This window comes from Hordeum vulgare, chromosome 2H, assembly GCF_904849725.1.
Source record: "Hordeum vulgare subsp. vulgare chromosome 2H, MorexV3_pseudomolecules_assembly, whole genome shotgun sequence".
NCBI classification, from domain to species: domain Eukaryota; kingdom Viridiplantae; phylum Streptophyta; class Magnoliopsida; order Poales; family Poaceae; genus Hordeum; species Hordeum vulgare.
This window is the reverse complement of record NC_058519.1, coordinates 177,752,153-177,767,010: the sequence shown is the minus strand read 5'-3', so window position 1 is coordinate 177,767,010 and position 14,858 is coordinate 177,752,153. Positions and strand designations below refer to the sequence as shown.

Below are 14,858 nucleotides of genomic sequence, written 5' to 3'. Positions count from 1 at the left end.
AAAGATTTACTTAATTATTCCAATTACTCTTAGCCATATATTAACTAATAAATTCATTAACTAATAAATTCATTCATTAATTAATTCACTAGTTAATTAACTAATTGTTTAAAATATTCATTAAACATTATTTAGTTAAACCTGGCAATGGCCCATCGGCCTCACCACACACACAACACCCACACACACATATACATATTTACCTACATACATGCATACATACTCAAATACATACATAAATTTTTACATACATACATACGTAAAACTTGCATACATACCCTGTTTGTTTTCCCCTTTTTTTATTTTCATTTTCTTTGTTCTTTCCTCTCTCTCAAAACAGAATCACAGGAGGCAACTCCTCTTGGACCAACAGGAAGGGCCCGAAGGGCGTGATGGAGATCGCCGGAGGCCGCGGTGCGGGGCGTCGGAACAAAACCGGAACGGAGAAGAAGGAAGGTGGTGTTCTCACCGAGCCCCGTAGGTGTCCAACGTGGGCTCAAGGGGGCTCGGTGGAGGTCGGCGTTGGCGTCGAGGAAGCTCCGATGGAGCAGTCCGGAGAGGTAGTAGGAGGCCGGTAGGGACGTCGGAGGGTGCCGGCATGGCGGATCCGGCGCTGGCCGACACAGGGCTGGACCGGGGCGGGGCGGATCCGGCGCTGGAGGAGGCTGGGCGACGGAGTTTGGAGGTGGGAAGCCAGCGCCGGGGTCGGCCGGTGGTGGCTAGAGGCCGGCGGTGGAGGGCGACGACGGGGAGGCCGTGGCGAGGTCGGCCGGAGGATGCTGGAGGAGGAGCTCAAGGGGGAGTGGTGGGATGCGCAGGTGGCGAGGGGGGCATTGTGCTGGGGTGCTGCTCATGCGACAAGGCGAGCAGGTCGCTGGGCCGGCTAGCGGCTGGGTGGCCATCGGTGGGTGGGGGCGACGAGGAAAGAGGTGGGGCGAGCGAGGAGAGGAGGCACTCATGGAGGTAGGCGTGGTGGGGCGGCGGCGGCACGATGGGATGGGGAGGGCCGGCGCAGTCGTTGGGGGAGGAGGCGACGGGAGCAGGAACGAGGGAGGGAGAGGCTGTGTGGCAGGGGAACGGGAGCGAGGGGAGACGGGGCGACGGGGCGAGGGGAAGCGGGGTGGGGGGATCGAGCGCTTGGTTTTCACGGGGGGTTTATACCCCCTCCTCCCCCCCCCCCCCCGAATAGAGAGGGTTGTGGGCTGGCCGGCTGGGCCATTCGGCCGAGTTGGGCCGCGGCCTTTTGGTTGTTTCTCCTTTTTTTGTTATTTTTTTAATAGTTTCTGTTTTAATTATTTAGGGGTTTTAAATAATTCCAAAAATGCATGATTCAACTTTATAAATTATTAGGGAATATTTGTAACTCATCCGATATTTTTATTTTTACATTCAAAAACTTTTCTTGTTTGACTTTAATTTTAAATTTAAATCCGAACTGTTTTGAACTAACACGAGATCAACGATAGGAAACACAGTGACGTGGCATGCTTTGCATAGGTTTACTGCAATTTAATTACAGAGGTTACTGCAGCAACAGTTGAGGATGTCACAGATGCGGCGCTCGCATGGGGCGCTGCAGCGTGGCGGCTCTCTGACGCAGTTTGGGCGGCGGCTAAGCATGGGTCGTGTGCGGGGCGGAGCTATGGTGGCGGGCCTCGCCGGTGGAGGTGGTTCACCTCGTCTCTGATCTTGATCGGGATGGGGATGTGGAGCTGCTTGACGGGCGATGTGGGGTGGCGACGACAAGATCTACATGCGGTCACCTTTGCCATGGTCCTAGCTTGTGGAGGTGGGTGGTGGTGGTGCGGGCCGTATAAACCCTTGCTTGACCCTCTCATCATGTGCTTGCTATGTGAGCCGGAGAGCTGGGCCTCTCTCAGCTGCGGTCCATCTCTCGTCTCACGTCCGGGGTAGCAAGACCAAGCTCGTCTCGTGCGTGGTGCCCCAGGACCAAGCTCATCTCGCGCCCGGTGCAGCAGGAGCGAATTTTTCTTGCAACCCTTACAGTAGAATGGCTCGATTAAGGCAAGTTTTGACCGGCTTATTGTGGCTCAGTGTTGCCCGGTGACCATGGTCGTGTGGGCGGCGTGGTACACGGCGTGTGGCATTCGGTGGCGGTAAGTATTGGCAGGGGTGAAAACCTGTTCATCTTCGGATGGGCCAGAGGCGGTGAAGCTCCTTCCCTTGTTGAAGGCATCGTTGCAACTCTCATTGCTCGTCGTGTTGCTCCATGGGAAACTCTGATCCTCGGATCAGGCGGTGGCGGCGCTCCGGTGTCGTAACTTTCCCGAAGGCGCTGCGTTGGAGCCCACGGTTCGTCGTATGCGGCTTCATCTCTTTGCGGTGGCGTGTTCACGGTTGAGTACCCCGCTTGCTCTTGTAGTGCTAAGAGTGGTTGATACGTCCATTTTGCATCATGTTTTTTACTGTTATTTGTAGTGTTTTATGCATTATATCATTTTGTGGAGTAATTCTAATGCCTTTTCTCTCATAATATGCAAGGTTTACATCAAGAGGGAGAATGTCGTCAGATGGAATTCTCGACCTGGAAAAACTACGTCAAAGATATCTATTCTGCACATTTCAAAATGGGCTGAAACTTTACGAAGATTTCTTTAGAATAAATGAAAAATACAAGAGAAAATAAGTACTAGAGGGGGCATACCAGGCGCTAAATAGGCACTAGGGCGGGCTGGCGCGACCTGGTGGTTAGTGGGCCCTCTAGCCCACCTCTCTCGACCATCTTTTGGTATAAATTCTTTTTTAACCTAAAAAAATCAGGAGATGACTTTCGAGACGAAGCGCCGCCGTCTCGAGGTGGAACCTGGGCAGGGGCAGTTTTGCTCTCCGGTGAAGTGATTCCATCAAAGGAACTTCCCTCCCGGAGGGGGAAATCGAAGCCATCGTCATCACTACCAACCCTCTCATCTTGGGGAGGACAATGTTCATAAACATCTTCATCAACACCATTTCCTCTCAAAACCCTAGTTCATCTATTGTGCTCAATCTTGTACCGGAACCTCGGATTGGTACGTGGGATGTAACTAGTAGTGTTGATTACATCTTGTAGTTGATGATTTATGGTTTATTTGGTGGAAGATCATATGTTCACATCCAATATGCTATTTAATACCTCTCTGATCATGAGTATGTTTATTGCTTGTGAGTAGTTACTTTTGTTCTTAGGGCCACTTGAGAATTCATGTCGCAAGTAGTCATGTGAAGTTGATATTCGTTCGGTATTTTGATGATATGAATGTTATGATTCCCTTAGTGATGTTATATGAACTTCGACTACATAACACTTCACCATCTTTGGCCTAAAAGAATGCATTGTGGAGTAGTAATTAGATGGTGGGTTGCGAGAGTGACAGAAACTTAAACCCAAGTTTATGCGCTACTCTGTAAGGGGCTGATTTCGATCGCTATGTTTAATGCTATGGTTAGAATTTAATCTTAATACTTTTCTCGTAGTTGTGGATGCTTGTGAGAGGGTTAATCATAAGTGCGGGGCTTGTTCAAGTAAGAACAACACCCAAGCACCGGTCCACCCACATATCGAATTATAAAAGTACCGAACTCGAATTAGAACAACATGAAGAAGTGACTAGACGAAATTCCCATGTGCCCTCAAGAACACTTTGCCTATTATAAGAAACTGTTTCTGCCTGCCCTTTGCCACAAAAGGATTGGGATACCTTGGTGCACCTATTGTTACTATTGCTACTTGTCACTTGTTACAATTATCTCGCTATCAAACAACTTGTTACCGCTATTTCAGTGTTTGCAGAAATTACCTTGCTGAAAATCGCTTGTCATTTCTTTCCACTCCTCGTTGGGTTCGACACTCTTACTTATCGAAAGGACTACGATTGATCCCCTATACTTGTGGGTCATTAGTGGTGTTGCTGCGCTCAACACCTATGTATCTTGCCTTGGGTATGTGCATGTGTTGTGGTGGCATGCGTCTGTACTGGGATGTTGATGATGGTTGCTTTATATATAAAGCGGGGAGAAGGCCTTTTTCGGTAAAGAAACTCTACCAATGTATTTCTTCAAATCTTCAGAGAACAATGACTTCTCAATATTATAGTGTTTCATACACTCCTATTTAATATTATTTCTAGAAACCATGGGAGAGAAGGGATTCAAACTTTTCACGAAGTCTCTAAAGCCATTGTACTCAACTACTGAGAAAGGCAACTCATGCAGTACTATCATTCTAGCAAGCAAATCTCTAGATGTTTCTTGATCAAAGTTCCATTGCTTAAGCACAGAGGCATCATGAGATGAAACCAAGGACTTCATCTTCTTAACGATGAGGTGTAAACCTGACCTTTTCTGTAAGTAACCAAGTGCCTTTTTACACCACTTGTGCCAACATCTCGTCCAGCTTGAGAAACTTCATGATAGTGCTTCCACTAAGCTTTGACAAGTATGTTATGACGATAAATTGGTTTGAAACCCCTCCAAATAGCAGAAGTTAATATTCGTGTCTTGCGGACTATTAATTGGCAAACAAAAAGAATAAGTCAACTCACGAGAACATTTTAAAGTTGTAACTACTTACAAGTGTAATTGCAAAAGATAAAAACGAAGCCAACTCACCACGTGGATGATTAATTTTTGGACACCCAAATGAAGTATTCATTGGAGAAGAGGATCCTAAGATAGAGGGCGATCTCGCAGATGAATTTGCCCTCTTCTCCAAAGGAGAAGTTGCAATCCTCATTGAGGGAGACCTGTCCCTTTTTGTGGCTGCAACTCTTGCTAGAATCCCAAGGGATGATTCCCACGTGTTCACCACCGGTGACCTTACCAATGGAGATCTGGCTGCTCTCTATGTGTCATAGGTGGAGAATCTTGCCTCTAGATAACAAAACATAGAAAATTTAGAACATGCTATCAATTTCAAGAAGGTATAGAAATAGATTTGTTCTACACAGTGAGGTTTAATAGAGAAATTTGGAAAGAATGACCTGGCTGGCGAAGGCCACCGTTAGCCATTGTGGATGCAGGTGAAGGCAGACCTAGGATGTTTGGTCTCCGTGAACACGATACAGATGGCACATTTGAACTCTATTATACCATCATGGGAAACGAAGGTCGGAGTTTCAACCAGTGGCAGATGGAGAAGACGATTCCATTGGAATCCGGGTACCGGTATTACCTGAGAGGTGCAACAGAGAGGTATTTGCTACTAGTAAGATCTGAAGATGACTCCGCAAGTTCATCATCGCTAGAGATGTCAGGCACGGAATGTTTCTCATTGGACGTCAAGACATTGCAGCTTGAGAGCATCTGCAGGTTGAAGCATCACATCCTACGCGCACACATATATACCAACTTCCCACCATCGTTGTCGTCCCAGACAATATGAAGTGGCAAGCACTCTGTTGCATTCTAGTTATCTTCCTACCTGCATAGTTATCACATAAATTGTTTGGTGCTTGATAGTTCATTATTGTACTCCGTAGAAGGCATGTCTTGTTTTAAAGGGTTGTGTATATTTCTCCTGAGCTCCTGGGAAACCTAACTTAAATCAGGAGCGATAGTGTTTGCTTGCCATCTTAATTATTCAGACAAGTAAAGAAAGTGTCTTCCACACCATAGATCATTGAGTACTATCCAACCACCATTCAGAGACCAAGTGGAATTGTAGAAATCACCAAATCTTTTGTTTGTGAAAAATATATGCAAAGATAAAGGGATTGCCTAATCTCGGAAGCAGTAATTGTGTAAATGTACTATACACGGGTTTATATCCTTTTACGTATGCGATTGTGTGATGTAACTCGAACAACCATGAATTTCGGCAGAGCCCCTGAATTTACTATACTCAGGTTTATATAAGAAATATATCTGGGCAGAGCCCCTGAATTTCGGCTCCTGCGGATGTAGGCACACAGATGAACCTAGCAAACAAACAAAGTTTCATGGCTTCTTCTTCTTCGGTTCTTCCTTGGATGTGATTGCTTTTCCTTGATAGATTCTGTGTTGTCTTGGCTCCAACAAGATGACAATAACTAACTACTCCCTCCGTCCCGTAATAAAAGATTGTTTTTGACACTAGTGTAGTGTCAATAACGCTCTTATATTATGGGACGGAAGGAGTATTATGGAGGAGCGTTTTATGGTTAATTTAATAGAGAAGGAATATAAGTTAAAATCCAGTCAAGCATGACTTATCCAGTCAAGCGTTTTATGGTCACTCATCTGTAATTTTTCATGATTTTGAAATAAATCAACTTAACTGGTATGGCTGCAACTTAGAGTCTGAATCATTACTCCGAATCGTATCAGAACAAATCAAAGTGGTGAACTGGCAAGAACTTGTGCTTTAAAGATATTTAGCCCTCACTATCAATTAGAGCAATTACACACGTGTGTTTGCTTCTCTGTTCGTGAATGCAGGACACACTGATTACTGTCTATTTTTTGCGAATCACTGATTACTGTCTCTTGACTATCTTTATTATGAAGCACATGTATATTTTTTAGTGAAGAATTCTTGTCAGTTGTCTGATTTGTTGTCTTCTTTTCGTGTCAGATTCACTGGAGTCATAGTCACTAGGCAGAGCAGCCATTCAAATCCAGAACTCAAAGTGATTGGTGTGATCTTGTTGTATGAAGTGTTGGGCTAATTATCTGGCCACATTCTCATGGCAATCACAGCAGTTGTCCATGCAGGTGTGCGTGTAAGATGCATTATTGTAAACCGATTGTGCATGAGGGTTATATATATACTTGTATGCAAGTGGCCGCAACTTGTATATTATTGTTTCCTGCTCAGGACATGTATGTCGTCTGGCCTAAGAAATGAGACTGATAACATTCTTTTCGTTTCCTTCAAGAGTCATTATGTTATGATGAAAGAAGAACACAAGGAAATTGTCAATGCAGGTCAGTGACCGAACTGCATATTTCAAAGAATTGAAATCCAGCAAAATGTATACTCTTTATTGATCTTGGAAACCTTGATGAACAGACTTACACAATGACTGATTTGGGCTAAATAATTTTTGGACACATGAATTGCACGATACTAAAAGCCGTCGGGCAAAACATCGAATACTCTTTATTGATATGGGAAAAACCCTACATAAGGACTAACTGACTGTAACACGCTACTCCTTAGCAAGACTAGACCTAGACGAGAACAATGGACTTGAGTCGACTAACACTTGTCGTACTCAATCTGACAGACCCAACATTTAGGCGAGCATTTGATCTCCGGCGTCCTCAAACTCCTTCCCTCTGCTGGATCTCCAATAAAAAGAACCTACATTGGGAACACAGAAACGACAGTAAGTAGTATCAAGTAAGCGACAGAAGGAAAGCATGCTGAGATCCTGCCTTACATGATTCAATTCAATGCTTAAAACGATCGAGTCTGACTGATATTCAAATCCAATGCGAGCGATGCAATGGTGAGAGAAAGAGTTTGAGAACTTAGCTCCGGTTGAAGAATCCTGAGATGCCGTAGCGGGCGGCGAGCTGGCATGCTCGCACGCGGCGTGGTTCCTCCTCGTCCTGGGCCTTCCTCTTCGTCGCTCCGCAAGCCAGGCTGCTGCGTGCTGGAGCTGGACGGCGTTCCAGGATCCTGAAGAAGCGCTGGAATTCTTCGTCGGCGATGAAGAGGCGGTAGTTGAGGGCGCGTAGGAACAGCAACTCCAGCGGGCACATCTCGCTGGACCGGATGGACTGGCCCGAGCAGATCTGGAACGATTCCACCCGCCTCTCGAAGTACCTCGGGCTGACGAACTTGGCGCCGATCAGGACCGCCACGGAAACCAGACGGTGCGCCGTGGCCGGCTCCACGACGATCCCCGCCTCGAGCGCGGCGGGGCTGCGCATGAAGAGCGCGAGGTACGCCGCCGCGAGGACGTAGACGGCGCTATCGAACAAGTAGTTGCAGCGCTGGAGACGCTCGAGGAACTCGACGATGGGGATGGTCGGGGTCGCGCCGCCGCGGAACGCCCGGACGAGGTCGTTCTCGGCGGGTTGGGAGGCGGCAGAGGAGGCGAAGCGGCGGGACTCGGCTTCCACGAGCGACGCGAAGAGGCGGAGCGTCCTCGGGTTCCCGTTGCCGTCGAGGCGCAGGACGTCGGAAGCCGACGGCGCCATGGAGATGGATCGAGGAGCTTTTCGCGAGAGCGCTAGGGTTTGCTTTCGCGAGAACGGCTGTAGCGGTAGAGATACGTACGTATACGTATTGTCTACCTCGTATTTGTACAGCCATACGTCGCGTAGAGGTAAAGCTAAGCGTATTTCTGATCCTTTCAGAAAATAAAAAAGATATCGATCCAAAAAAAATAAACGAACATGCATACACGTCCGTCCGTCGAGAAGAGACCACCATGTGTACATGGGCTGCTGATATTTTAAGCGGGCCTTTCCATCTACTCACTTCGTTTTTAAATATAAGTTTTTTTAAAGGTTCTACTAAAACATTATATACGGATGTAAGACATATTATAGAGTATAGATTTATTTATTTACTCCATACATAGCCTTTAATAAATTTTTAAAAAGACTTATATTTCAGAATGAAGGAAGTATTTAAATGTAGTCCTCAACAATAACAACAAAGTCCCATAAAAAAGACAAAAAAAAAACTGTGAGAGCCACGAAAATGGCTCCGGAGCTCATCTGGTTAGTTCTTTTAGCAGGTTAAAAATTAAGCCGTCTCCTTTTTAGTTCTACTCATAAATCGTCTATCGCATTTAATGAGGCTTATGAACTAGTTATAGAATTACTAATTTAAAAGTCTCAACAAATTTAAGAAACAACTTATTTTTAAAATTTGGAAAGAGATAGCTTATTTTTCCGTCCAAAAAAACCCGGCTCATAAACAGTAAAATTGAAAATATATAAAAAAACTGTTTTTTCTTACAAGGAAGATGAGCTTGGGGTGCAGAAATCAGTATTCACAAAAGTGTTTATATGTTTTCAGAATATAAATGTTTAGCTCGATCTACGTCAACAAGATCCAAGACTTCGCTATATCGTGCTCAAGCTCGTGAAAAGCGTCTATGCCACCGTTGCCGTCCCATCTTGCCTCTTCCTGCACCGCCGCTGCATATGTTGCAAGCTACCGTAACATCTCCCTGCTGCTAGACCTACGTGATGATGCGTCTAGAAAATAGTACTTCTAAAACTTTCAAAATAAAGATCTCACCGTTGCTTAGGGGGCTACAAAGTTTAACGGTGTTACCTTCGGCTAAGCACTCACCCTTTGATGCAAATTTTGCTTGCTATTTGATCTTGGAGGTGGAAAAATACGATGGACTTAGGGTGTGTTTGATTGAGTTTTAGATTCGGAATAATCATATGCAAGCTAAGAAAGATGTTGTGAGGTGAGAATTGTGGAAAAGTTGAAAGTTGTTTATTTGAGAGAACCGTAAACTTATAATTTTGATATGAATTTTCTATAATGTCCCAAGGTCTGAAATATTATTTATATGATAATTGATTGTAAAAGAATTATTTGTACATTGGTAAGCAATTCAACGACCATTTTTGAAAGGAAAATGTCGACGGTGTAGTAATTAAACTATTATCTTTCTTAGGCAGGTGTTCGACAGCCTGCTGCTGATCAAGGTAGGCGTTGGAAGCCGTGTGCTATTCTGGAGGGATAGATGGATTCATGGGTTTGCGATCTTTGACATCGCACCGCTGATTCATAGCAGCGTAGATACTCGCAGGCGCAATCGGAGGACGGTTCTGGAGGCTCTGACTAACAATAGATGGCTCCAGGACATACATGGCAACGTCTCCTTCACGGCCCAACTCCAACTTATGCATCTGATGCACGCGATTGGATCTGTGCAGAGGGACGTGCAGACGCCGGACGCCTTCTCGTGGCCCTGCGACAAATTAGGACTGTACACGGCGAGATCTACCTACCAAAGGCTGTGCACTGGCTTGGAGAGGGCCCCCTTTGCGAAGTGTATTTGGAGGAGCTGGGCACCCCTTAGGTGCAAAATCTTTGCTTGGTTGGCCGCACAACGACGTTTATGGACCTCGGATCGCCGCGCCAGACATGGATTGCAAGATCACCCCTCTCCTTGTTTCATTTGCCTCCACGACCAAGACAATATCGAGCACATTCTGATCCAATGTGTATACGCAAGAGAGGTGTGGTACTTAGGTCTCCAAGAGCTCAACATCCAAATCAGGACTACGGAGCCTCAAGATACATTGACGGAATGGTGGCTTTGGGCGAGGGGCCACTTCAGGCGCGCCGAGCGGCGTGGTTTTGATACACTGGTGATTATCACGACCTGGGCATTGTGGAAGCAGAGAAATGCCCGGGTGTTTAATAGGCCGTGGCAAATCATGAACCCTACGCAACTGTTGGGCCAAATCGAGAAGGAGGTGCAGGATCTTAGGACTGCAGGGATAGGAGTAGGAGGTCTTCAACGTTTTGTGAGACAGTAGCCTTAGTCTGTTTGTATGGAGTTGGCTGGCTCGAATGTTCGCATCCTACGCTAGCGTCTTGTAAATATTCTTTCTGCCTTCTATAAAAATATGGTACGCCATTGGCGTACTCTCGAAAAAAAATTTCGATGGGAAACATGCAAGAAGGTTGAATCACTAGCCAGGTGACGAGCTATGCCATGTGGGCTAAGGGATTCAACAATATCAAGTGAAAGCTCGTAGCCACTGAATAAAATCAGGATATTTTTACAAACATATAATATGCAAGAGGAAGGAGGGAGGGTGAGGTAACACGAGGGAGAAGGAAGGCATCGTGGCTACCTACTTATAGACTAGCCGCCAGTATAGCTCCACGCAGCTGCTAGGATCATGTACAAACATTGAAGGCATATGGGGCTTCAGTGGCTGGGGGAACTATGACACCCCGAATTATGCTACGGTAATCGTTGTAATTAAGCTACAGTATGTGGGAATTAAGCTATTTTTTTACTAATCCAAGTATGATCGTTGTTGTAATCAAGCTCAATACAAATTCCTTTGCCTTTTCAATTCATTTGAAAAGTGGATTTAAAAGTTTTGCAATCCAATAATTAAAAATCACGCAGGGTGCAAATATTCCCTAAGCTATTAAAAAAATCAGAACCAACATTTTATGGATTATTTTGATGCCTCAAAACAATTAAAACTAGGGCCAAAACATTTATTAAATGTCCTGTTGCATTTTTACTGTATTCAAATAAATTCTAAAAAAAACAAAAACTTTTGTTGAACGGTATAGAAATACCATGAGAACTGTGCAGCTAGTCCCAAATTTTTATAAGTATTTTAGGCACTAAATATAAAATATAATAAAAAGGTAAAAAAAAGCATTTGACCCAATTGGGCCTCGGCCCATTAGGCCAACCAGCCGAGCCGGCCCACCCCCACCTGGGGGTATAAAAACCCGAACCTAATCGTAGCCAACCAACCACCCCCACTCCCGAGTGAGGTCCTTCCCTTGCGGCTCCCCTCCTCCTCTCGATCCAGATAGGATCGGGGCCGCCCCGCGCCACCCCCTCTCGTGCCCCACCGACGGCCACCGCCCGCCTTTTCCCACCAGGCTTCCTCGCCTCTACCTCATTGGCCCCATCGAGCCTCGTCACCAACCCTTCCTCGTAATGCCGGTGAGCCCACGGGGCTCTCCCTTTCTCCTCCTTAATGCCCCTCGGCCGCACTCCGGCGAGCACCCATGTCATCACCGCGCCGCGTGGCCGCAGCCCCGTCCTACTGCCCCTTGCTGGCCTCGTGCCACCACGGTCAGGCCGGCGCCGCCCGCGACCGCACCACCCGCAACCTGCGGCAGCCCCCCTCCCCCTGCATCGCCCTTGCCGGCGCCCCACCGTTGCGGGCCGCGTCCGCTGGCCACCAGGCCTTTGGCCCGCCCTTCTGCCCCCCTCCAGCCACGGCCGTGGCTCGGCTGGCTTCGGCCCCGCTGGTTTAGTGGGGGATTAACCACCCAACTAATCCCCTTCCCGATGACAACACGAGCCGAGCCCCTTTAGAACGTAAAAATAAATAAAATTATAATAATAATTAAAATAAAATTTAAAATGAATTAATTAATTAGTTAACTAGTGTAATTAGGATTAATTATTTTTATTAATATGTTGTTAATTTAATAGACTATGACATGTGGGCCCAACCTGAATTGGAACTAATTAAAACAATTTAATTAAGTCTCCTACTTAATTACACTAACCACTCTATGACATGTGGACCCCACCTATCAACTAACTTATTAAAAGTTAACTAAAACATTGATTAACCCGAGTCTATGAGAGTTGGGTGTGACAGGCCGAGACCGACGTTCGAGAAGATTCACTTTTTCTTTCCGTTTTCTCGTGTGATTATTTTTATTTGTCGCATCATCATCGCATCATGCGCATCATCCGCATTGCATCGATATTTCGTTGCCGCCAGTTTTCAAATTTGCATCCGTTGTTAGTTGTTGGTTCTCGTCGTTGTCCGTTTTGAGCCCGACCACACACGCACGTGCCCGAGGCATCGTCAAAATCCTGTTTTAAAAGTGTGTATAAAACTTTCTCTGATTGGGTTGAAACTTGGCGTGCAGTCTTATTTAGATATAGGTAGGCCGCCAGTCAAATTTCGTCGCACTCGGAGTCCGTCTGGTACCCGAACGGTCGTCCGTAGCGGCACCGTCTTCGGTTATTCGTTGACGTTTTTCGGGGTTTTAAATATCGTTGTCGGGCCGCACCATTTCCCTGTCATCCCTACATAGTCCAACTACACAACCCATTAGTGCCAACTAGCCACTTCCTCGATTCGTGGTCGTCGGATCGCGATCGAACGGACGAGGTCCAACCCACCATATCCCAACCCTATATAAGCACCACCCCGTGAAGAGAGCTCTCTCACTTCACTAGGGTTTTCCCCTAGCCATTTCCGCAGCCCCCTATAAAACCCCACCTGCTAGGCCTAACCCTCTAAATCCCGCAGCCCAAACCCTCGACCAAATCTGGCCATTGGATTTACATCTAATGGCTCAGAATAGCCCCGAATCCCACCTACCGGACAATGTCCGGGCGACCACAGCTTCCGCCCATGGCGCCCATGGCTGTGCCGCCTGGCTCCTTCTCCTCCCGCTGCGCCGACGAGCGCGCCCTGCCTCCCAGCCTCATCGCCCCGCGCACGCACCTCCGGTCGCCCCAACCCTCGTCGGAGCTTCAAAAGAAGTAGCCGGAGCTCGCGTGCCCTTGCTGCCTCGCCCCGCCGGCGGACGGATCCGGCCAGATCCGCTGCCCCTCGTGCCATGGAGCTCCCCGCCGGCCGGATCCGGTCCGAGAGGCCACCTCCGCCGCCCTAGAACCCGCACCGCGCCGCCAGCAGCTCCCGATCGGGAGGAGCAGGACGAGCGCGTGCGCCCGCTCGCTCCCCCGCCATGGGCTGTTCCAGAGCCACCTCGGTCGCCTCGCTCGCCAGGTGAGGCCCAGCTCCCATCGCCCCGCAGCCCAGGCCGGCCTCTGCCTCCATAACGCCCTTCGACCCAGCCGACGCCGTGCAGCCGAGGCCCAGCAGGCGCCCCCGAGACCCAACTCGCCGCTCCCCGCAGCGTCGCCCCCAGGCCTGCCTCGCCAAGGCCCATCTCCCCTAGGCCCAAGGTGAGGCCTCCCCTCGTCTATCCCTCGCCCGGGCGAGGTTTAGTTAAATTGCACATGCCTCTGTTTGGGCCCTGTTCCGGATTCGGCCCGTTTAGTTATTTTTTTAGATTTTCGCAAATTTAGTTATTGCAGAAATGCTAGATATTAATATGGCCGTAGTTATTAAATCGTATGTCGGATCGAGGCGAGTCATATATGTAACTTGTGTAGTTTTTCGCATAGAACATGATTTTGCCGCTTGCATGCATGTTTGAATTTGTTTGACCTGCCAAATGCCTAGTTTTACGTGCTGTCCCAATAGGGAGTTGTTCTGTATTTAATTTTCGCGCGTGTCCGGATTTCTCAAACCCCGTATAGAAAATGCTTATGTTTTTAGGAACCTTTTTCCATGTATTTTAGAGTAGTTGTTGATATTTTTGCATGTAGGATTCCGTAGCTAGTTTGCTATACCGTGTTTAGGACATATTCCCGCATATACGTGTGCCGTTGTTTTTATTTTACAACACCTCATGTTATATATGTTTTTGGGGTAGACAAATCCATAGAATTTAACTGTGCATTTAGTTTTAGCTTTTGAGCAAGTTAGTTCGCGTGTTATTTTGCCGTGATGCCCTTTTGTTTATTTTGTGGGATTTAATCTGTGCGTGATATGAAGGAGTTGACAACTAGAGGTTTGCCCTTGGGTGTGTAGACTAGCCCTTGATAATTTTGGTTGCCATAGAAATCAATGTTTAGGTGTGGTTTGATTGCTCTCAACTTGCTAGGAAATAGTGTTGATTTGGAGATGCTGAAATATTTCTAAGTATGAGATGTGTTATATTTTGTTGCTGTCTTGTTATGAGTTTTTCTGGTGTTCTGTACATCTTTTGAGGTTGGTGCAATGGAGTTAGTTGTAGACATTAGGATTCTCTATCATGTTGTGAATTTTCATGCCATTTGGAGTCCTGTAGCTTATGGTTTTGTTGCTGTCAATATGCCTTCAGATCGGAAACTGCACTCTCATAAACTGTGTTTTTCACTAAGTCTGAAACTGTTTGTGAGATGCCTTTTTATGACTTCTTTCCCTAGTGATCCATGCTTCCATGCTAGATGTTATTAGTTATATGTTGTAGTGCATCTTGCCCTATACCGCCTCATGCCTTGGTTGAGCATATTGGAGTTGCGTAGCTCGTAGTTGTGCGGTGTAGAAAATGCTATGTGGCTGATTTTGGCAGATTGTGTCTATTTCTTGTTTAGCTCATAGTTGTTGAACCGTTG

General features: G+C 46.7%; 1 protein-coding gene across 1 annotated transcript; it reads right to left on the bottom strand.

Annotated features, from left to right (window-relative positions):
- Window positions 1-6,933: 6,933 nt before the first annotated feature.
- On the bottom strand, window positions 6,934-8,305 carry LOC123429879. The gene has a single exon (XM_045113853.1). The coding sequence runs from the start codon at window positions 8,125-8,127 to the stop codon at window positions 7,453-7,455; it is 675 nt and encodes a 224-aa protein (XP_044969788.1). The 5' UTR covers window positions 8,128-8,305; the 3' UTR covers window positions 6,934-7,452.
- Between the last annotated feature and the right edge of the window lie 6,553 nt (window positions 8,306-14,858).

Coding starts and splice junctions, on each gene's coding strand:
- LOC123429879 (XM_045113853.1), bottom strand. CDS start 8,127: ATGGCGCCGTCGGCTTCCGACGTCCTGCGCCTCGACGGCAACGGGAAC.